Source organism: Triticum urartu, chromosome 7A (genome assembly GCF_056163025.1).
Source record: "Triticum urartu cultivar PI428250 chromosome 7A, HENAU_Tu73, whole genome shotgun sequence".
In the NCBI taxonomy this organism is placed as follows: Eukaryota; Viridiplantae; Streptophyta; class Magnoliopsida; order Poales; family Poaceae; genus Triticum; species Triticum urartu.
Window position 1 is genome coordinate 585,217,621 of NC_141879.1, and position 24,359 is coordinate 585,241,979.

The 24,359-nt window shown below is 46.9% G+C and overlaps 1 protein-coding gene and 1 pseudogene across 1 annotated transcript; both read left to right on the forward strand.

The window, feature by feature from the left end:
• The first annotated feature begins 1,131 nt into the window (after positions 1-1,131).
• LOC147960539 (putative disease resistance protein RGA1) lies at positions 1,132-4,926 on the forward strand. Its single transcript, XM_087533404.1, has one exon. The coding sequence runs from the start codon at positions 1,132-1,134 to the stop codon at positions 4,924-4,926; it is 3,795 nt and encodes a 1,264-aa protein (XP_087389530.1).
• Positions 4,927-5,656: 730 nt separating this feature from the next.
• LOC147960540 (uncharacterized) lies at positions 5,657-6,616 on the forward strand (annotated as a pseudogene).
• The last annotated feature ends 17,743 nt before the right edge of the window (positions 6,617-24,359 follow it).

The following is a 24,359-nucleotide window of genomic DNA, read 5'->3' on the forward strand; positions in this document are numbered from 1 at the left end:
CGCCCGCAAGCGTGGGCGCGAGGACGAGCACGGCGTCGTGGTCCTCGACAGCGACGACGACGACGCCGCCGCCCCCGGACCGTCCAACCCGCCGCGCCAACCGGGGGAGGGATGCAGCAGGGACGGCGGAGGCATAGGTGGGGGCGGCGGCGACGACGACGACGACGGCGGTGACTACACGCGGTTCTACAGCCTCCTCGACATGTAGAACCGCGTGGGCGGGCGGCGGGGGAGACGGCGGGGTAGCCCGCGGTAGTTTTTTCCTTTTTTTGTAAAATATGTTTAAGTTTGAACGAACTCGCCGATGTTTGCGTTAAATTTGAGTCGTTTTTGCGCCGTATTTGACTTTTTTGACTAACCGTGGACGCCGCGACTGAGGGGCATCACGCTCCCAGTGCACGGTTTAGCGCCGGTGCGCCCTCAGGGGGCGATCTTTTGCCCCTCCTGGGGGGGCCAACGGCTGGAGATGCCCTTAGGCGGCTCTACTCCCCCCCCCCCCCCCCCCCCCCCCGCGCCGCCGCTCCGGCACACAGCTCTGCGTCCGCACAATGCTCATCTAGATGCAAGAATTCGGTCTTGCCCAAATCATCTTCATACTCTGGCACTACTTAAGTGGCCGAGATTTTAATCCTTGTTCTAATAGGTGTAGTATGTGATCTGGTTGGAGATCTGATCAGAAATCGTCTGGTTGGATCTCAAAACTTGGTTATTTCCATCACTGAAAATGTTTCTGAACTACTGGAATGTTAGCTTGAGCAAAGAACGGTGGACTTTTAAATTTCAATACTGGTATCCTCACGTATGTCTATATATCAAGGAAACAAAGTCAAACTAGATGGATAATGTCAAAAGTGTGTTCACAATGTGAATGCACTGATTAAGTATGTCAGATATATCAAGTTTTTTTTTGAGAGTCCGTCAGACATATCAAGTGTGTCTTACGAAATATCCCCAGTTGATTTCGTACCAGCCTTTGTTGGACATATATGCTGCAACCTGGTTGATCCTCCGTTGCAAGCAAGTCTCTGAACATTTAAGCGTTTTGTGATATTTTTACATTGCAACTTGTTATTCATTTAGTACTAAAAACATTTAACTTTTAATTGCACAGGAGCAGTCCTATATTTTCACATGGCTACAATATCAGCAGCTAGTGTTGTAGGATGGGCTCTTTCTCCTGTTATTAGAAGGATGGTTTCTTTGGTGCAGTCCTATATTTCAAGCCAGTACAGCTGGAAATCTGAGATGGTGTCTGATCTCAAGAATTTGGAGGCCAATTTAATGGATATACTTATGGTAGTTGATGCAGCTGAAAGGCAACATGTAGTGAACACAAATCAACTATTTTTATTGCACCAAATGAAAGATGCAGTCTCTGATGCAGAAAATGTCTTGGATGAGTTTGACTATATGCTTTTAAAAGAGAGGAGTGAGCAGAAAGGCCTGCTCAGACGCATAGCCTCCTCTTCTATCTCTATTGGCAAGCGCTTGGTCAATATTGACAAGTTCAGGTCAGATTTGCGGAAGGTCGTCAAAAGCTTAGAGAGAGTTAGAACTTCTGCGGGGATGTTTGTACGAGTGATGACATTGGAGAGCTATAACCCCATTCAGCCTCTTCAGTGTACCCAAGAAAGAATCACAGGATCTCTTTTGCATGAAGATGTAATTTTTGGGCGAAAAAACGAGGTTGCCGAGCTAGCAGATCAGCTGGTGAATCAGTTCGATGAATGTTCACTGAACGGTGAACACAGATTTAGGACGGAGGTTCACACTATTGTTGGTGTTGGGGGCATTGGCAAGACTACTCTAGCTCAACTTATCTATAACAATGAGCAAATAGCTGATACTTTTGACCAGAGAATGTGGGTTTGTGTTTCCAATAATTTTGACAAAACTAGAGTTATCAAAGAGATGATAGCATGCACAACTGATGGTGAGGACGTTGACCTGTCCAATTTCAATTTCAGCATGCTCCAGGAAGAACTTAAACGAAGACTTTCTGGCAAGAGGTTTCTCTTAGTGCTGGATGATGTGTGGTATGACGAGAAATACGGAGAGCACATCAACAAAGAGATATGGATGGAATTATTAGCCCCAATTAAACAATCAGGAAGCAGGAATCGTAAGAATCGAAGGACAGGAAGCAAGATTCTAGTGACAACCCGAACAGAATTGGTTGCAAAAATTCTGGACTCTAGAAGCTCATTCTTTTTAGAGGGTCTTGGAAGAGATGATAGCTGGTTACTGTTCAGTCGATGTGCATTTGGCAGTAGAAAGCCAGAAGATTATCCAGAGTTGAACAGAATTGGAGATCAAATAGTTCAGAAACTGAAAGGCTCAGCTCTAGCAATAAAGGTTATTGGAGGGCATTTAAATGGGAAGTACAATGGTTCAGAGTGGGAGGATGTTCTTCACAAAGATGTACTCAATCCAAACGATATTTTGACAATCTTACGCTCAAGTTATGAAAGTTTGCCAGCACACCTCAAGCAGTGTTTTGCATATTGTAGTTTATTCCCGAAGGATTATCGTATTGATCCAGATAGAGTGATACGAATGTGGATAGCCCAGGGTTTTGTTCATCTAGAAGGAAATATCAGTACAAGCTTGGAAGATATTGGCAGGGGCTATTTCAATGATTTGTTAGCTCGGTCATTTTTCCAAGTGCTCTGCCGTGGAGATCAAACATATTATGTTATGCACGATTCAATGAATGACCTGGCACTTCATGTTTCCCGGGGAGAATGTTTTAGGTTTGAGTCAGTTGACAACAACTGCATGGTGGTGTTACCTCATTATATTAGACATTTTTCAGTGTCCGCTGAACAACTGCAAAATGTTTTGTATAATGATGATCTTAGAAGATTGCGTACATTGATAGTTCTGAACAAATCTTGGTTCTGCTCCAATGTTTGTCTGAGCCATGATTTACTCACCAAGCTCAAGAGTGTGCGGGTACTTGATGTAAGCGGATGCTGTCTCCATAGTTTACCTGAAGCTATCAATGATCTGATCCACCTGCGCTATCTAGCCATCCAACACACTTATTACCCACTGCCTACGGCAATCTCCAGACTCAAACATCTACAGGCCTTGTTTGTTCAGTATCATTCATGTTATTTCTCAATGATATCTTGCTCCCACAAGAGAAAACGTCAGAATCATTCAAGGGGAAATGTAAACATTACTGGAAGTCATTTCAGTCTTCCTGAAAGCATTAGTGGACTTATCAACTTAGTGCATGTCAATGTGGAGAAGGGTTACACTGTAAATTTATCAGGTTTGCATCAACTTACTTGTATCGTGGGTTCCGGAGAATTCCGTGTTGACAAGGAGGAGCAAAGCTTGGTCCAACTAAAGGATCTAAACAACATTGGGGGAGAGCTTGCTATCAGATCGCTCGAGAATATAAAAAACAGGGAGGAAGCCGCTAAGTCTCATCTAGACTTAAAGAAGCACATATCTAAGTTGGAGCTAGAATGGGGATCATGTGATGGTGTTGATAATCTGGACAGGGGCTTCGAGGTGCTTGATGTATTAAAGCCGCACTGCAATCTTGATGAGCTAACTATCAGTGGGTACCCAGGTGTCTGTTCTCCTTCTTGGCTGGAGTCTGGTTGGCTGAGAAGATTGAAATTCATTTGTTTACGAGATTGTAAAAGATGGGAGGTACTTCCAGCTTTAGGGGATCTCCCGTTACTCAGAACTCTTGAAGTAAGGAGAATGGAAGAACTAAAAGCACTCGGTCAGGAGTTCTTTGGTCATGCTGGATTCCCTTCTTTGGAGATATTGCTTCTGGAACGCTTGCCAAAATTGGAGTGGTGTCTTCTGGACAATGATGAAGTGTTACAGAATCTCAAACATCTCTCTGTTGCTGGCTGTCCACGGCTAAGAGCATATCCCACCCATCCTCGTACACTCAGACATATAGCTGTACTTGACAAGGAAACAATCCATTTTAAGCTTCACATTGACAGTTTTGAACTATCAAGATCATTTTGTCGCCTGGTATCAAGCTCCTTCCATGTCTTGCGCTCTCATCACCTAGAGTCTATAGAAGATATGGAGATCTATGTTAACTTTTTGGTACACATGCCCACGACAGTCTTTCACAGTATGAAATCACTCAAGAAGTTGAAAGTATTTGGCATTGATAAGCAGAATACTTGCTCAGTGATTACCACCCTCTTGGGTGAGAATGCATGTCCTGTGCTTCCTTTGTCACTTAAACACCTTGCATTAGAAGAGTGCTACCTGCAACCATCCTCTTTCTTCAAGTTATTGAATAACCTCTCATCTCTTGAAACAATATTTCTATCAAAATGTGTCTCTCTTGAGATACCGGGTGTACCGGTAAGTCTGCACCACCTGAGGATGCTGAAACGGTTGTACATTTCTCAATGTGGTTGGATATCATCCATTGACGGATCAGAAGCACTGTTGTCCCTTGAAATGATGACAATATGCTATTGTTATGAGCTGAAATCTGTGCCGTATTTAGATGACATGCCATGTCTTCAGAAACTACAGTTGTGGGGGTGCCCTCAAGTTATGCGACTGTCTAAAGCAGGCCACCAGGCGGCACTGAAAGAGCTGAAAGTAAGATCTTGCGACGGGCTATCATCTCTGCGACATTTGTGTGACCTTGTTTCCCTTGTGGAGCTGTCGATTATTGATTGTTCTAATTTATTGTGGCTTCCTGATCTGGATGGTTTTTATTCGCTTCGGCGTCTCTCGATTGATCAGTGCCCCAGGCTGATGTCACTGCCACGGAGTGGTCTTCCTGTATCACTTGAAACATTTTTCCTTTCTAAATGCCATCAAGCACTGGAGGAGCAGTTTCAGCAGAAGGAAGGTCCAGATTATAATAAGTTCGCCGCCCTTCCAGGATGCAACTGGGCGGCCATTAAAGACGTTAGTTGGTAAATCTTCAGAGGTTGGCCATTAAAGAAGTGAGGTGGTAAATCTTCAGAGGTTAGCCTTTACTATCCCGAATCCAATTTCTCAGATGCTTTTCTTTGGATAAAGCCTTATTTTTTACACAAGCAAACTTTAAGAAAAATGAAAACTGTCTATTAAGTAGAAATTATGTTTTCTTTCACTTCTTATAATCATACCCACGATTATAAATCACACATAAAACGGGCGCGATCGCAGCGCTACCTTGTCATGTGGGGCGTTGCGTATAGGCGCGGGCCACGCGACCAGCAGCAACAGCCGCCGGCCACAACGGGCAAAGCGTGATCGGGGCAGGAGTCCTGATCCTTATGCATTGGTTCCTAGAATAAAGGAGTAGTTTGTTAGGCATAGTTTCCAGTTTGTTAGCAGCCCATGGGGCCTTTATATATCGTGTAATCAGCACTCTTTGAGGGCAAGCAATAAATCATTATCTCCTATCTCTCCCTCTGCTCCTAATCTCATCTCCCGCACCATTGAGCAGTTAGGCAAAAATTCTAGCGCTCCTATCTACCGAGACTACGAGCTACGTAGTCGAGGTCCTGCTGTCTTGGGCACCGAGGTCCTTGACAACTTGGTATCAGGTTCCAGGCGTTCCTCGTCCTCTTCCACGCTACCCCCGCCGGCCACCTCCACCTCTGCGTCCGCGCCCAGCCCACCTCCATCGCCACCATCCGCCGCCACCTCGGTTCCTTCAGCCATGACGGAACCAACCACCGCTGATTTGGCCAAGCTGATCGAGGCCTTGACTGCAACCGTGTCGTCTCTGCAGACGTCCGTGGCAGCACTGCAGAAGGAGAAGTCGGCCTCCTCGTCGGGCGCTGACGGCGGCCACGATGGGCAGCACCACAACGATCGACCCCCACGGTTTCAGAAGATGGATTTCCCCAAGTTTGACGGCAAGTCCGACCCTCTCGCATTCCTCAACAGATGCGAGTCCTCCTTCCATCAACAACGGATCGCCGAGGAGGAGAAAGTGTGGATGGCGTCATACAACCTCGAGGGTACTGCCCAGCTGTGGTACATGTAGGTCCAGCGCGATGAGGGCACACCGCCGTGGCGCCGCTTCACCGAGCTGCTCAACCTCCGCTTCGGGCCACCCCTGCGCGCTAACCCGCTGGGCGAACTGGCGTGCAAGCGCACGACGTCCGTCGTCGACTTCCAGGAGCGGTTTGAGGCGCTCCTTCCCCGAGCAGGCTACTTGTCGGACACACAGAAGGTTCAGATCTTCACCGTGGGCCTCCAACCACCCCTCAACCTCGACGTGGAGATCCACAACCCGCAGTCCCTCGCCGTCGCCATGAGTCTCGCCCGCAAGTTGGAGCTGCGCGACCAGTGCGCGATCGCCTCCGCGCCACCGGTTCGTTTTCAGTAGAAGGGCATCCTGCCGGCGCCCGTCCCACGCCCCGCGCTACCCGCACCGGCACCACCAGCCGCACCCCAGCATGCACCCGTTCTGCCGGAAGGGCGCCCAATCAAGCGCCTGTCACAGGCGGAGATGGAGGAACGCCGTCGCCTGGGCCTCTGCTTCAATTGTAATGAGAAGTTTGGCAGGGCCACAACCGCGTGTGTCAACGCATCTTTCTCCTCGACCTGGCGCCAGACGACGACGACGACACGGCCTCCTCCACCGCTGATGCCTCGCCGGCCGACCCTCTGATCTCGCTCAACGCAATCGCCGGCGTACGCACGAGCGAGACAATGCAGATGCATATCACCCTTGGGGGTGTCTCCCTCCTCGCCCTGATCGACTCCGGCTCCACCCACAACTTCATCGCCGAGGAGGCGGCCGGCCACGCCACATTGCCATCCCCCACCTCCGAGAAAATGCGCGTGACGGTGGCCAACGGCGAGCGCGTTCCGTGCCAGGGCGCATACCGCTCCGTACCCTTCCGCATCGGCCGCGAGGCATTCTCGGAGGATTTCCTTGCCTTGCCGCTCGCAGGCTACGACGTCGTCCTGGGCACGCAGTGGCTTGCCACGCTTGGACCGATCTTGTGGGATTTCCGCACCCTCTCCATGACGTTCTGGCGGGGGGCCATCAGGTGTGCTGGCGCGGCATTGCCGGACCGGCCGGGCCAGCCCTGAAATCATGCAGCGGCCGCGACTTCCTCGACGCCATCATCTCCGAGTTCGACGGCATCTTCGCCGAACCCTCCAGCATGCCACCACACCGCGGCCGTGACCATGGCATCACCCTGCTGCCCGGTTCCGGCCTGGTGGCCGTCCGGCCGTACCGCTACCCGGCCACGCACAAGGACGAGCTGGAGCGTCAGTGCGCCGCCATGCTCGCCCAGGGCATCATCCGCGTGAGCTGTTCCGCATTCTCCTTGCCGGTCCTGTTGGTCCGCAAGCCCGACGGGTCCTGGCGCTTTTGCATCGACTACCGCGCCCTGAACGCCATCACCGTCAAGAATGCGTTTCTGATTCCGGTGGTGGACGAACTCCTCGACGAGCTCCGGCGTGCTCGTTTCTTCACCAAGCTTGACTTGCGCTCCGGCTACCACCAGGTGCGGATGCGAGCGGAGGACATCCCCAAGACCGCTTTCCGCACCCACGACGGCCTCTATGAGTTCCTGGTCATGCCGTTCGGCCTCTGCAACGCGCCGGTGACGTTCCAGGCACTCATGAACGATCTGCTACGGCCGTACCTGCGTCGTTTCGTGCTCGTCTTCTTTGACGACATCTTAGGTCCTGCTGTCTTGGGCACCGAGGTCCTTGACATACCTCCGCTGGGAATCCGCCACGCGATTTGAATACCGTTGTGAATCGCGGGAGATAACGCTGATTAGTCTACACTTTCGCTGCATAGCAGGCCTTCCCCTAAATCCTTTCTCCCGTGATTTTAATCGTTGGTCATATATACCTCAGCTGTGTTTGCATACTTCTGGTTGTCATGGATCATTGGACAGAAAGTTTTGTTTATTTGAACTAGCTATGATAAACCTAGATCAAGTTGTGAGTTAAGTGCAGTCATGCACACCATTTTGGTTTGGGCATCTAATCAACATGACATTTCAACCATGCTAAACTGCACTTTTAAGAGATGCAAATTTTGCTGAGTAATAATGTACGTTTATCTTACTGAAGTTGCATAGAATGCTGCACTGTAATTTTTTTTTCTCGTTTCTCTTTTATATAATTATTAGTGAATGCTAATATATTGCATGGTTATGCTTACTACCTTCTGGCACATTTTTCTGTTAGGCGGTAGGAGTAGGTATCTTCTTTTCTGGAATCGCAAGATGAAACAAGAAAATAACGGATGGTTATGTTAGTTGAATATATACCTTTATTACGAACAAAGAGTTTGAACTCTGAAACTCATCTCTTGTTGCAAAAGAAAACCTAACCCGATTGCAGAGAAAGAAGAGACCAACTTAATAATGCTGTAAGCATGTAATGTTCTTTGGGTGTGCTTTAGCAAAACTGATGTTTCTTTTGGTTGTCGTTTATTTACCTCTAGGTGTTACTTCGCTCACTGGAAGCTACACAAATTTTATTTGGCCTCTATTAGCAGTAGGCATCCGATATCGTGAGATAGTGGAGCCCGACTCGAGGGCTAATATAGAAAATAAAACTTGATATTTGTAGCATATTAAACATGCGTCTCATGTAAAGTCTAAAAATAAAATACAGAAAGACCATTATAAGGTTTTGAAATTTGACATGCTTTATTTTCACAATAGATAGAAACTTGATCTTCTTAATCCAAAAAGCCTATACTATGTTCAATTGTTCATAACTTTATTATGCTACAACTTGTGTATCTTTTTGTACCGATCGCTGATGGAAAGAGGGGTGCTGGGGGTGCAGGCACATTACACTGGGAAACAGTTGGGCTTCTTCTAGGCGAACAGTCCCTCTGTAGGTTCTTCTGGCCAAGAGCAAGATCAACCCAAAGAGGATGTGCACAATCTATGATGCCAATTCTCTGTTCAGTTGTTGGCAAGGCGCGCATTTGGAGGAATACCAGTTCAGGCATTTGGAGGAATTCTCAGCTCGACGCGCAGACAGGGCTGCAGCCTGCAGGTTTACCGCACACAGGTTCAGAAGCGCAGGTAGTGTTCAGAGAAGGGGGTTGTAGAACCAGCAGTGTCCATTTGCTCCGTGGTGGCGTCGGCTTCACCGTGGACGCTCACTCTGCTCATGTGATCATGTCATGCTGCTTGCTTCAGTTAAACCGTTTTCTTTTTCTTCCGTGGCGTAACACAAGTCAGAAACGAAAGCTTTCCAACACTGGACAACAGTACTGCACCCCGGTTTTGCCAGATGTATATTGTCAATCTGTCATCCCTTTATGCACGTATATCTATATTTTTTATGAGACTTTGAATTTGATAGAGGACTGGAACTTCGGTATTTGGTTTCTCTGGAAGTTGATAGAGCAACACATTTGCTCCGGTCTGTTCTCCATGTTCTCCAAAATCAAATGAAGTCCATTTCGTAAGTCCTTATTAGATTAAGCAACTTCTTACATACCGTTTGACAATTTTATTTACAATTTCCATCAGCAATTCATCTGGCTGATTCTGCAGGTGATCTCATTGATCCGAATGTAAGTAAAGTTGGCGAATGATGCCTGTGCCATTGGGTTATGGTACCTGGGTCTAGGGAAGTTGTTCTCTCTTGCATCCGTGTACCTGGGTCTAGGGAAGTTGTTCTCTCTTGCATCTGTGTACCGCAGGTGTGATTCTTTGGTGGATTTGTCTCATAATCACATGGTCTTCCTCTCTCCAAATGATTGGCTGTTTTATCTCTCCTTAGTTAGGGGGTCTTTGGTTAGGCTTTTGGCTCTGGCTTTTGACTTCGAAGTTTTTTCTTTTGCTTCTAAACCAAAGTGCAAAAGGCAAATAAAAGTCCAATCAAACACCCTTAGTGTGACCCCATCGCCTATATCTGATCGAAGTCCAATGCCACGGACTGTATCACTTTCAATCAAAACTAGGGTGTGATTCACCTTCTCTTTGAAAACCCTCTATCGGTTAGAGCATTAAAATTTCGGTTTTGCTCCTCTAAACTGCACCCAATCGGTCTCTTATATGCATTAGAGGGGTAAACTTTTTACTCTATGTTCACCCCAACTCTTAAATATACTCGGCCGCCCACCTCCGAATTAAAAATGTTTCCCCTCCCACCACTCGACCTCATCCATTCCGGTGCTGCCCAATCCCTACTTGAGCACCCTGCATCCCGTCAACGCGCCCTCGCAGCGTGCCCCCGCATCCAATCCGGCATCATCCCGTCGCCCACATGGCCGGATCCATCCAGCTTAAGTCCCCTGCACCGATTAGAAGCGTCGATCCAGACCACCACCGCAACCATCTAGAGCCCGAGGTCGTGGCGGAACCTCCCGCGGCGACGCGTGCTCCTCCCAGTTCCCGACCTGCCATCGCCGCCGCCGTCACAGAGGAGGTAACTCGCGTGTCGTAGCGGTTGTGGGGAACATGGGTGGCCGGCAGAAGGGACCCCAAAACCCACATGCACATCTGGATCACCTCCTACCAGTCTGCAGCGCAGGGAGCGCAGGCGTACGACATCCAGCCGGTGCGCCTTCACGACACGTCGGCGCGGCTCAACTCCCCCTTTGATGACGCCGTGTCTGATTTGGCCCCCATCGACCATCGAGTGGCCTCCCCACGCGAGTTGTGGGAGGACTGGGAGGCCCGCGAGTGCCTCAAGGCAGAGCATGCCGACAAGGAGTACATGGCGGAGCTTCACCGCTTGTATCCAGAGCACACCGAGAAGGAGCACCGGCAGTTCGAGCCGTACAAGTTGGGGAAGACTGACAGAGCCGGGTCGTCCAGTGTGCCAGTCATCGACCTTTGCTCCAGCGACGGCTTCGGGTCTGAAGGCAACGGTAAAGACGAGGACGTCAACAGTGAGCTGCATTGGGAGAAGATCATGGCCAAGGAGGACTAGTTTTTTTTTAGTTTTTATGCAATTAGTTTAGATTTTGTTTAAAATTTTGTACTAATATAGTTTATTCTACTAGTTTGAATCAAGTTTGATGGACTAGTTTGAATCAAATTTGCATGAATTTGTGTTCAATTTTTTTAGGGAGTTAAGTTTAAGGGATCAGCTAGGAACCGCTAAAATTTAGAGTAATTTGAGGAGTTAAAAGATAAGAGCATATAGAGGCCTAGAGATGCTCCAAGATGTGTGCATAGAGACGGACTAGTGTGGAAACCAACTGAAAAAATAATCATGGGGAGGCAATAGCCTAGGTTAATGAAACAAAATCTTCATAAAGCAGAACAGGTGGTGGCTCCGTACAATTCGATTTTCACTAGAAGTTACAATGCTAAAGGCATCACATGTTAATGAACTTCCTGTTGATGTTGATTCTTGTCTCACTGCTCTTCCGCTTGCCAGAACCCATTCATCACATTGAACACATCAGAGCATCAACAATGCATGACGCTTATATGGACACTTAGAAAGAAAAAACAACTATTAAAAAATAAAAAGGCATCTTAGCGCCTTCTCTTCCACCGCCAGAGGCTAATTAGGGGCGCTAATTATCGATCGGCAACGAAGGCCAGCCGCTCCCTGTCTTGGGTTCGTGCTCGAATAAACAACAAGCCGGGAATGCCTTCTTTTGCGTCCCTGTGGCATCTGGCGCCAGGAATTTCTAGGGCAACCGCCGATTGACCAGGAAGTATTTCCTGATGCCTTCTATTAGCGCCTAGCATTGGAGGTGCTCCTAAAGAGTGAAGATCGGTACTTTTGTTAGCAGAGGTGATATCCTCCACACTTAACCTGAAAGGCCAAAGGTTAACCTCTCAGTCGAGTTTCACTTAACATATCAGTTTTCCTCTAATGTCTCAACTCACATATAAGACACTTATTTCTTTTCTTTTGGCAATACTACATGAACGTAACATAGGTATCGTCAAACATGTCCTCTGTATTGATGCATTCCTTGATATCTCAATTTATAGACCCTGGTAACATGTTGTTCACGCTTTGATTATGCAAATGGCCGTGCATTGCATGAATACAGTTGGTTTAACCCATGGCAAGCAAGCAGCATACGGGGTGGAACTGCACCAAAGAGCTCAGGCTATAGGAATGATCGATTCGACCGTCTGAGTTGTATATTTTTTTTCCTGTTGAGCATTCAAATTTTGATCTGCATATTCTCGTAGCAAGGTGGAGACACAGACATCCAAATGGCATCTGGAGGAAAAACTTGAAACACTTCCAAATTGTTTTGGATTGTTCATTCATTTACCGAAACATGGTTTCATCCAACTTTGTACATAAAGCACAAACAAACGAACCGATACAAAGTGTCGAGAAAATCCTCATACAAGCAGATAAAAAAAGGGCATATGAGCGAGTGGCACAAGTGCTATCAATCCAACACCGAGTGTAAAAACAAGAGACACCACACCTAACAAGAGGCAACTGTGACTACTGAATAGGACTAGAACCGCACTGCCTTGAGAAACTATTGGACGTCATTGTGCCGAACACACACCCAACCACTTATGTCATGCTCAACCCGGAGCAACGGTTGGAGCTGCTGGAGGAGATCCGGGCAAGGAGCAAAGCTCGCATTTGCAGCCGGGCTGCCTCCAAACTCGCTAGAGTCAGAGGAGGAGGAGGCGCAGAAGCAGGCACCGTACGCGGAGAAGGAGGAGGACGCAGGCAAGGCGGACCCGGTGTCCCTGGCTGCAGGCTTCACCATGGCCGACGCGTTGACGGAGCACAAGGTCGCCCAAGAGGAGGAGGCGGCTGAGCAACAACACATCTGTTGAAAATATGCCCTAGATGCAATAACAAAGTTGTTATTACCATATTTCCTTATTCTTGATAAGTGATTATTCTCTATGTTATATTTGTATGAACCGGAAACTCAAATACATGTGTGGATACATAAACAAATACGATATCCCTAGTAAGCCTTCACTCGACTAGCTCACTGATTAAAGATGGTTAAAGTTTTCTAACCATGAACATGAGCTATCATTTAATAATCAGGTCATATCATTAGGAGAATGATATGATGAACAAACTCAATCATAAGCTTAGCATTTGATCGTGTCAATAAGTTTCTTAATGTCAAATATTTGTTCCTTAGACCATGCGATCATGCCACTCCCTAGTACCAGAAAAATGCTTTGTCACTAGTAGAAAACAGGGCTTTGGTCCAGGCCGGGTCAGCCCATTAGTCCCGGTTCAGTCCAGAACCGGGACCAATGGGGGCATTGGACCCGGTTTGTGAGCCCAGGGGGCCGGCCGGGCCACGTGGGCCATTGGTTCCGGTTCATCTGGACCTTTTGATCCCGATTGGTGGGACGAACCGGGACCAATGGGCCTCGCTCCTGGCCCACCACCATTGGTCCCGGTTGGTGGCTTGAACCGGAACCAAAGGCTCCCCTTTAGTCCCGGTTCATGCCACCAACCGGGACCAATGAGGTGCCTATATATACCCTCTCGCGTAAGAGCAGAGCACACTGCTCTGTTTTTTTTCTGGCCGAGGGGGAGAGGGCTTGGTGGTGCTCTAGCTCACCTCCTATGCACACAAGGTGTTCGATGGAATGCCTGAGCCACACTACTTAAGCTTTCTCCTCTCCAAGCTCGACCTCCAAGCTCCATTTTTCTTAATATTTGTCTAGATTTAGCGGTCCGTCACGCCCCGTCCCCGTCTTCACCACCGTCGATCACCCGCGCCGAGCTCATCGCCGGCACCACCGTGGTGAGCCTCTTGTTCTTATCTTCTTTCTGAAAGGAAAAATATTCTTACTTGTATGTTTACATAGATACTTGTATTATTTTATTACTTTTATTATTGCATCTTATATAGTGCGATGGTTTTGGTATCCGCCCCCGTCGGCCCTCATCCTGTCTATGATTCGGATGTGGTATATATATTATCTTTATAACTATTGATTTATTTATTGTTTATGAAAATTATGCCGACCAACGTGACATAGATTTTATTTATGTAGGATGTATGTGAATCGGAAATGCCAACCGACCCTATTGTCGAGAGGTTAAATTTAGTTGAAGAAGAAAACAATTTGTTGAAGGAAAAAATAAAAAAAATTAAGGAGGAGAAGATGATATTGGAGTTGCATGTTGCGGATGTCGTCGATGATCACAAGATCAAGATGGATGCAATGCGCTTGAAGATTAGAAAGATTAGAAAATATGCCATTCATACCGAGACTTGGTATCATTATGCCGTTGGATCAATTGTTACCTTGGTTGCGATTATGATCGCATTTGTTTTCGCATTGAAATGTTTTACATAGTTTCAATGTATGGTTTAATTAATTAGATGCTCTGGAGAGCTATATGTTGTTAGATGAGAACTATATATGCACTTTGGTTTTAATGTGATGATGAACTTCTATTAATTTGGACACTTAATTATATATAATGCACGCAGATGAACCGGAAATGGATGTACGGTGACAGACACACCTCCGAGTACATTAAGGGCGTGCATGAGTTTCTCGATGCGGCTGAGGCAAACAAACAGAATGGTTTTATGTGTTGTCCATGCACTGAATGTGGGAATACGAGGTCTTACTCTAACCGGAAAATCCTTCACTCTCACCTGCTTTACAAGGGTTTCATGCCACACTATAATGTTTGGACGAGGCACGGAGAAATAGGGGTTATGATGGAAGACGGCGAAGAAGAAGAGTACGATGACAACTATGTGCCCCCTGAATACGGTGATGCTGCAACGGGGGGAGCTGGTGAAGATCAAGAGGAACCAGACGATGTGCCCAATGATGCTGCAACGGGTGAAGCTGCTGAAGATCAAGAGGAACCAGACGATGTGCCCGATGATGATGATCTCCGCCGGGTCATTGTCGATGCAAGGACGCAATGCGAAAGTCAAAAGGAGAAGCTGAAGTTCGATCACATGTTAGAGGATCACAAAAAAGGGTTGTACCCCAATTGCGAAGATGGCAACACAAAGCTCGGTGCCATACTGGAATTGCTGTAGTGGAAGGCAGAGAATGCTGTGGCTGACAAAGGATTTGAGAAGCTACTGAAAATATTGAAGGAGAAGCTTCCAAAGGATAACGAATTGCCCGACAGTACATACACAGCAAAGAAGGTCGTATGCCCTCTAGGATTGGAGGTGAAGAAGATACATGCATGCCCTAATGACTGCATCCTCTACCGTGGTGCATACAAGGATCTGAACGCATGCCCGGTATGCGGTGCATTGCGGTATAAGATCAGACGAGATGACCCTGGTGATGTTGATGGCGAGCCCCCCAGGAAGAGGGTTCATGCAAAGGTGATGTGGTATGCTCCTATAATACCACGGTTGAAACGTCTGTTCAGAAACGAATAGCATGCCAAGTTGATGCGATGGCACAGTGAGAACCGGAAGAAAGATGGGAAGTTGAGAGCACCCACTGACGGGTCGTAGTGGAGAAAAATCGAGAGAAAGTACTCGGATGAGTTTGCAAAGGACCCAAGGAATGTATGGTTTGCTTTAAGCGCGGATGGCATTAATCCTTTCGGGGAGCAGAGCAGCAATCACAGCACCTGGCCCGTGACTCTATGTATGTATAACCTTCTTCCTTGGATGTGCATGAAGCGAAAGTTCATTATGATGCCAGTTCTCATCCAAGGCCCTAAGCAACCCGGCAACGACATTGATGTGTACCTAAGGCCATTAGTTGAAGAACTTTTACAGCTGTGGAATGGAAACGGTGTACGTACGTGGGATGAGCACAGACAGGAGGAATTTAACCTAAAGGCATTGCTGTTCGTGACCATCAACAATTGGCCCGCTCTTAGTAACCTTTCAGGACAGACAAACAAAGGATACCACACATGCACGCACTGTTTAGATGACACTGAAAGTATATACCTGGACAAATGCAGGAAGAATGTGTACCTGGGCCATCGTCGATTTCTTTCGACCAACCATCAATGTCGAAAGAAAGGCAAGCATTTCAAAGGCGAGGCAGATCACCGGAAGAAGCCCGCCATGCATACCGGTGATCACGTACTTGCTATGGTCAATGATTTACACGTAATCTTTGGAAAGAGTCCCGGCGGACTAGCTGTTCCGAATGACGCTGAGGGACACACACCCATGTGGAAGAAGAAATCTATATTTTGGGACCTACCCTACTGGAAAGACCTAGAGGTCCGCTCTTCAATCGACGTGATGCACGTGACGAAGGACCTTTGCGTGAACCTGCTAGGCTTCTTGGGCGTGTATGGGAAGACAAAAGATACACCTGAGGCACGGGAGGACCTGCAACGTTTGCATGAAAAAGACGGCATGCCTCCGAAGCAGTATAAAGGTCCTGCCAGCTACGCTCTTACGAAACAAGAGAAAGACATCTTCTTTGAATGCCTGCTCAATATGAAGGTCACAACTGGCTTCTCGTCGAATATAAAGGGAATAATAAATATGCCAGAGAAAAAGTTTGAGAACCTAAAGTCTCATGACTGCCATGTGATTATGACGCAACTGCTTCCGGTTGCATTGAGGGGGCTTCTACTGGAAAACGTCCGATTAGCCATTGTGAAGCTATGTGCATTCCTCAATGCAATCTCTCAGAAGGTGATCGATCCAGAAATCGTACCAAGGCTAAGGAGTGATGTGGTGCAATGTCTTGTCAGTTTCGAGCTGGTGTTCCCACCATCCTTCTTCAATATCATGACGCACATCCTAATTCATCTAGTCGACGAGATTGTCATCCTGGGGCCCGTATTTCTACACAATATGTTCCCCTTTGAGAGGTTCATGGGAGTCCTAAAGAAATATGTCCATAACCGCGCTAGGCCAGAAGGAAGCATCTCCATGGGCCATCAAACAGAGGATGTTATCGGGTTTTGTGTTGACTTCATTCCTGGCCTTAAGAAGATAGGTCTCCCTAAATCGCGGTATGAGGGGAGACTGACTGGAAAAGGACGGATATTCTTGGTCTCAAGCACACTACACAGTTCTACAGAACTCTACCTTGGTGACCCCGTATGTCGATGAACACAAGAACAGTATGCGCTCCAAACACTCGAAGCAGTGCGACGACTGGATTACATGTGAACACATCAGGACTTTCAGCAGTTGGTTGGAAACACGTCTCAGAGGTGACAACACTGTTTGTGATGAGTTGTACTTGTTGTCCAGGGGACCATCTTTGACTGTATTGACTTACAAAGGATACGAGATAAATGGGAATAGATTTTACACGATCGCCCAAGATCAAAAGAGCACCAACCAAAACAACGTGTCCGCTTTGATGCAGCAACCGAGAGCGGAAAGGACACATATTATGGTTACATAGTGGACATATGGGAACTTGACTACGGACATGATTTTAAGGTCCCTTTGTTTAAGTGCAAATGAGTCAATCTGTCAGGCGGCGGGGTACAGGTAGACCCACAGTACGGAATGACAGCAGTGGATCTGAAAAATCTTGGGTACACTGATGAACCGTTCGTCCTAGCCAATGATGTGGCACAGGTTATCTATGTGAAGGACATGTCTACCAAACCGAGAAAAAGAAAAGATAAGGAAGCGAATACATCATACGATGAGCCAAAGCGTCATATAGTTTTTTCAGGAAAAAGGGACATCCTGGGAGTGGACGGCAAGACAGACATGTCTGAAGATTGTGAAAAGTTTCATGAAATTCCTCCCTTCAATGTCAAGGCTGACCCAAGCATCCTGATAAACGATGAAGATTATCCATGATTACGGCGCAATAAGCAAATGACACAAGCGAAGAAAAAGTGAAGACTTTCTCCCGCAACTATTATGATGATACCATGCCAACTTTGTAACACACGAGTATGCTATGCCAACTTTTTCAGTGTTTTTTTTTGAAAACTATGAATTTAGGTCGAATTTTCTCTATAGGTGCATCTATGTTCATTTTTTTAGTAAAGTTAATCACAAACTTGTGATTCACACAAATTTCAAAAAATTCAAATTTTAACTATTCAAATTTGAAAACTAATGGCACTAACAGAAAGTTTATAATTTTTCTAAAAGTAATGGCACTAACAGAAAGTTTATAATTTTGCTGACCTAAAAGCAAAAAAAAATAAAGCAAAAAACAAAAGAAAATAAATAATGTAGAAAACAAAACAAAAAATCTGGAAAACAAAAAAATAGCAACAATAAGTATTTTTTTTGTAAATAGAAACAAAATAAAATAAATAAAGCAACAAAGAAAACAAAAAAAACTAAAAAAGTGTTTTCAAATTTGAAAACTAATGGCACTAACAGAAAGTTTATATTTTTTCTAAAACTAAAAGAAAAAAGAATAAAAAAATAAAGCAAAAACAAAAAAAATAAATAATGCAGAAAACAAAACAAGAAAACTGGAAAAAATAGCAACAATAAGTATTTTGTTGTAAGTAGAAACAAAATAAAATAAATAAAGCAACAAAGAAAACAAAAAAACTAAAAAAGTGTTTTCAAATTTGAAAACTAATGGCACTACAGAAAGTTCATAATTTTTCTAAAACTAAAAGCAAAAAAGAATTAAAATATAAAGCAAAAAACAAAAGAAAATAAATAATGTAGAAAACAAAACAAAAAAACTGGAAAAAATAGCAATAATAAGTATTTAATTGTAAGTAGAAACTAAATAAAATAAATAAAGCAACAAAGAAAAAAAAGTGCCACCTACTGGGCCCCCACGACTTGGATACGACTAGAAACCCTACCATGGGTCAGGATTCAGGCCCGCAGGAGGCCCAGTAGGCCGACAGGCACACAACGCAGGGTTAGGCCCGAAAGCCTGCATTTGAGAGGAGCTCGAGAGGGAAGGCGCAGTAGCGCTTTTAAACCATTCTCGAGCTCTCTCAGCTAGCGAGGCGGGACTAAAGTTTTGGCACGGGGCAGCACAAGGTCTTTGGTCCCGGTTGGTGCCAGCAACCGGGACTAAAGGGGGCATTGGTCACGGTTCGTGGCACAAACCGTGAGCAATGCCCCCCTTTAATCCCGGTTGGTGCCACCAACCGGGACCAAAGGCCTCTTTTCAGCCGCCGCTTCCCGCCCTTTGGGCTGCTGAAAAGAGGCCTTTGGTCCCGGTTGATGGCACCAACCAGGACTAAAGGGGGGCATTGGTCACGGTTTGTGCCACGAACCGTGACCAATGCCTTTGGTATATAACCAGGACTTGTGAAATTTTCAGATTTCCCTCGCCAGTTGCCCCCGACGACGCCGACCTCCTCGACGCCGCCCCCGCCGTCGCCGTCGCCCGCGCCCGTCGTCGCCCGCACCCTCGCCGGCCGTCGCCCGCGCCCGTCGTCGCCGTCTCCCGCGCCCGTCGTCGCCGTCGCCCGCGCCCTCGTCGCCGTCGCCCGCGCCCTCGTCGCCCGCGCCCTCGTCGCCGTCGCCCGCGCCCTCGTCGCCCGCGCCCTCGCCGGCCGTCCCCTGCCCCGACGCGTCGCCGCCTCTGTGAGCACCGCGCGTCTGCCGCCCCCGCCGCCGCCGTGCATTTTTTTATTATACATGTTTTTTACATGTTTTTAGATTTTCATATATATATATATATATGTATGTATCTTTTAGATATATGTTTTTGTATGTATGTTCATATATGTTTTTTTATGTATGTTCATATAGGTATATATGTATGTATTTTTTCAATTGTAATGATGTTTTAAAAATACATATATGCAAAAGTTAGATTTTTTTATTAGAAAACTTTTATCTATATATGTTCTCTGATTTAGTACATTTTAGGATAGTTTCATTTTAAAAAAAGTTTTATATATTTAGGAAGAAGGAATAGAAGGAAGAAGAAGGAAGAAAATGTTTTATATATGAGGGTCGAGAGGGGGTCGACGGTCGAGAGGGGTCGAGAGGGGGTCGTCGAACATGAGAGGAAGAAAAGGATAAAAAAAGAAGAGGAAGAAGAAAAAAAAAGAGGAGAAGAAAGAATAGAGGAGATCTTCTTCTCCTCTTTTTTTCTTCTTCTTCCTCTTCTTTTATCAGGAACGAGGGTCGTCGAGGGTCGCCGAACATGAGAGGAAGAAGAGGATAAAAAAAGAAGAGGAAAAAGAAAAAAGGAGGAGAAGAAATAATAGAGGAGTTCTTCTCCTCTATTCTTTCTTCTCCTTTTTTTTCTTCTTCTTCCTCTTTTTTATCGGGAACGAGGGTCGTCGAGGGTCACCGAGGGGTCGAGGGTCGAGAGGGGGTCGACGGCCGCCGAGGGGTCGAGGGTCGAGAGGGGGTCTAGGGTCGCCGAGGGATCAAGGGTCGTCGAACATGAGAGGAAGAAGAGGATAAAAAAGAAGAGAAAGAAGAAAAAAAAGAGGAGAAGAAAGAATAGAGGAGTTCTTCTCCTCTATTCTTTCTTCTCCTATTTTTTTCTTCTTCTTCCTCTTTTTTTATCGGGAACGAGGGTCATCAAGGGTCGCCGAGCGGTAGAGGAAACCCTAAATAGCAAGTATCGTCGGTGTGAGATACATGTGGCCGTCGGTGTCGGACAGTACATCCACGTCCCACAAGTGACGCGGGCTTCGACGCCCACGTCACTTGTGGGACGTGGTTGTAGTGTCCGACACCGACGGTCACATGTATCTCACACCCACGATACTTGCTATTTAGGGTTTCCTCTACCGTTCGGCGACCCTCGACGACCCTCGTTCCCGATAAAAAAAGAGGAAGAAGAAGAAAAAAAAGAGAAGAAGAACGATAAAAAAAGAGGAAGAAGAAGAAAAAAAAGAGAAGAAGAAAGATTTCTTTTTCTCTTTTTTTTCTTCTTCTTCCTCTTTTTTTATCGGGAACGAGGGTCGTCGAGGGTCAGGGTCGCCGAGCGGTAGAGGAAACCCTAAATAGCAAGTATCGTCGATGTGAGATACATGTGGCCGTCGGTGTCGGACACTACATCCACGTCCCACAAGTGACGTGGGCTTCGACGCCCACGTCACTTGTGGGACGTGGATGTAGTGTCCGACACCGACGGCCACATGTATCTCACACCCACGATACTTGCTATTTAGGGTTTCCTCTACCGCTCGGTGACCCTCGACAACCCTCGTTCCCGATAAAAAAAAGAACTCCTCTATTCTTTCTTCTCCTCTTTTTTTCTTCTTCCTCTTCTTTTTTTATCCTTGAAGCGTTGTCGAGGCCACCCCAAACCCTAGAGAAGCAGCGTCGAGGCCACTAATTAATATTAGTTCTACGTTTGCCACTAATATATCCATCGGTCATGTTTGAATAATAATTGCCATGTTGTAAATATTTGTAGAAACTATGGACACCGCTCGAGACGAAGTACAAGAAGAGTTGTCGGGGGACATAATCGCACGAGGAAGTGATGCCGTCTGCTCATTGTTTCTCAACGACACCGATGGTCTGGAAGCAGCTGGCTATGATTATGATGGCTCCGGTGACCTAATGCCGGTGCAAGAAGGAGACCGTGAGGACGGCTCCAGTGACCCAATGCAGGTGCAAGAAGGAGACCGTGATGACGTCTCCGGTGACCGAACCGAGTCCGGCCAGGTATATATATTAGTTAAGCTTCTGCTGACGAGCTAATTGATGCATTCATTGTTTTGGTATGTACACATATTAATTAAGTCTTTGTTCTTTTTTCTAGCCCTCCGGATCGAGCACAACTTCGGTAAAGAGACGAGGCCCGAAGAAAAAGTTGAGCTCAGATGAAAAGTTTGAGATCATAGCAATCGCGCCCGACGGCCAACCGATTGAACCCCTCCGGACAAAGAGCGCATTTGTTGTTCAGTGCGGGGTTTTGGTTAGGGACAAGATCCCGATCAGCATCCAACAATGGTTGAAGCCGGCTACAGAAGACCCTGAGGTGTCTTATGTCAATGATATGCAGAAAAATGATCTTTGGACTGAGCTGAAGTCAAATTTCACCCTACCGCAAGAGGATGATCCGGAGAAGCCAGTTAAAGAGCAATTAATCAAGTCTTTTGCTCTTAAGAGGATGGCAGAACTATTCAGGAGGTGGAAGAAAGAGCTGAATAAGTTTGTCGAAAATAAAAAGACACCAGAATTCAAGGGCAGATATGAGAAGATCAGAGATCACTGGCCCGCATTTGTTGCCCACAAGACATCGGAAAAGAGTAAGAAGATGTCGGCGACAAACAAGCAAAATGCTGCGAAGAAGAAGCATCACCATCGCACGGGGTCAGGTGGCTACCTCATAGCCCGGCCTAAGTGGGCCAAGACTGAGAATGATCTGGCTGATAAAGGGATCGAACTAGAGACAATTAACTGGCCAGACCGTTGTCGGACTTGGTTCTTCGGGGCTGGCGGAACCTTGGACCCTGTATCAGGGAAGTGCATTTGGACGAACAATCAAATGGACATACCAGTCAAGAAGCTTCAACAGTATATCGAAGGAGCGCAGCAAGGGACGTTCGTTCCAGACAGAGAGAACGACGAGCTCACAATGGCCCTCGGGAATCCTGAGCACCCTGGACGGACACGAGGCACGCCAGGCTCCATTCCGTGGAAGGTTGGGTTTCCGGACGCAGGCGGTTACAAATGCCAAGAGAGGAGGAAAAAAGTGCAGCAGACCCAAATGCAGGCGCTGCAAGCAAGGGTATAAGCGATAGAGGAACGAGAAGCAAATCAGCAAACGAACTGCCAAAGCTTCCCCCGAAGCTACCCCGCCATCTCAGCGGAGAAGCAGCGTGGCTTCCACCAAGCTGCTTCAGTCGGAGCATGTCTTGACGGCTCCTACCAGCTATCCCGTGGATGCTATCACGGAGTCTCAAAATTGCCACCTTATGACGCAATGGATTAATATGAAGGTCAAGGTGGCCGTTGGCTCTGTTTTTCCTACTGAACCCGGCGCAACTTTTCACTGCCGTCTGATTCCATAAGGATATGCTAGGGTGATGGTGGATGAAATAACGGAGGGATTTGAGGACCTCCAGCTTGACCACCCTACCGGTGAAGGGGAGACTTGGCTGGGTTCTGCTCTGAAGACTCCATGCCTATGGCGGAAGGAGCTCATCAACCTTCCGAACTGGACGCCTCCACCTTCTCCTCCTCCTCCGGCGAGTCAGGGCACTCCGCCTCCTCCTCCGGTGAGTGACGATCAGGGCACTCGGCCGGCTCCTTCTCTGGCGCGTGGTGGCACTCCGCCTCCTTCTCCGCCTGCGCCGGTGCGCCCGAGCAGCCAACCTCCTCCTTCTCTGCCTCGTCAGCAAGGGCGGAAGAGACCTGCCGCCGCTCCGGCTACTCCGGCGCGTCGTAGTCCTTCTCCTCCGCCTCGTAAGCAAGTAAAGAAGACAACCGCTCCGTCTGCTCTGCCGGCGTCTAGCAGTACAGCCAGAGGCGGGAGAACATACAGATTCGGTCCTTCTCTGAAGACTCTAGAGAAGTTACCATACGAGAGGACCCCGAAGGAGAACGCCAAGATCGCGCGAGAAGAAGTGAGGAACTTCTTTGAAGGGGTGAAAGCAAAGAAACATCCACCTCCGGAGGAGAAGGTAGATCCGGTGAAAGCGAAGCGCACTCTGGCTGCCCTGACAAAACCACCCAAGTCTCCGCCGAAAGGAAACTATGAGCGCATTATTGGAAAGGAATTTGCCGAAGCGGAGCGGTCGGGAAGTACTGTCAGTGATCAAAGGCTGAAAGAACGACGAGCTGGGAAACAAATTGCACAGCTCGGCGAACAAGCGAAGCAATCGTGCCCCCCCCCCCGCTCAAGGTGCCTAGCGACATCATCGCTAATGATCCGAGGATGGTGCCCGGTTATAGCAATCTTGGAGATTACCTGCCCGATGATGTACATTATGATTTCATGGAGGTGCAGATACAAAGATACGAGTACGGGAAGCCTCTCGTCAAAGATGAAAGATCTCTATCAACGATGATGCGAAGATTGCATGATTGGTACTTGAAAATCTGCAGAGAGTCTGGGGGGAGGAGTACTTTGTATGTGAGAGTTAAAAAGGAGCATGACCTCGTTGGAATTGATCTGTTGCCTGTTCCATTTGAGGAGTTCTTTCAATTTTTCAATCAATTGGCCCTCGATAAAGCAACGGTCACCTGCTACTGTCTGTAAGTAGTACTACTTCTATCATTAAGTCTCTCTATATAGCTCAGCTCTTTCATTGCATGTATTTATAATTATCCTCACTATATTATGCAGATTGAAGATCGTCGAATTAAAGAAACGACAAATCGGTGATATTGGGTTCATTAACACAAATATCATAGATGCAACTCAGGTTAAATTTCATGCCGCAGATACCGAGGCCAACTTGCTACGATCGTTGGTAATAAATGAAAACAAAGATATAATACTCTTTCCTTACAACTTCAAGTGAGTGTTACTGTCTTGTGCGTATTCGGTTTCCCTTATATATTAGTGAAGGTTATAGTAATGTAATTGATGAGTTATGCATGCGTGTGCAGTTTCCACTATATTCTCCTAGAGATTAAGCTTAAGCAGGGACTAGTA

Bases quoted from the DNA above. Each gene is read 5' to 3' on its own strand.
- LOC147960539 (XM_087533404.1), top strand. From the start codon at position 1,132: ATGGCTACAATATCAGCAGCTAGTGTTGTAGGATGGGCTCTTTCTCCT.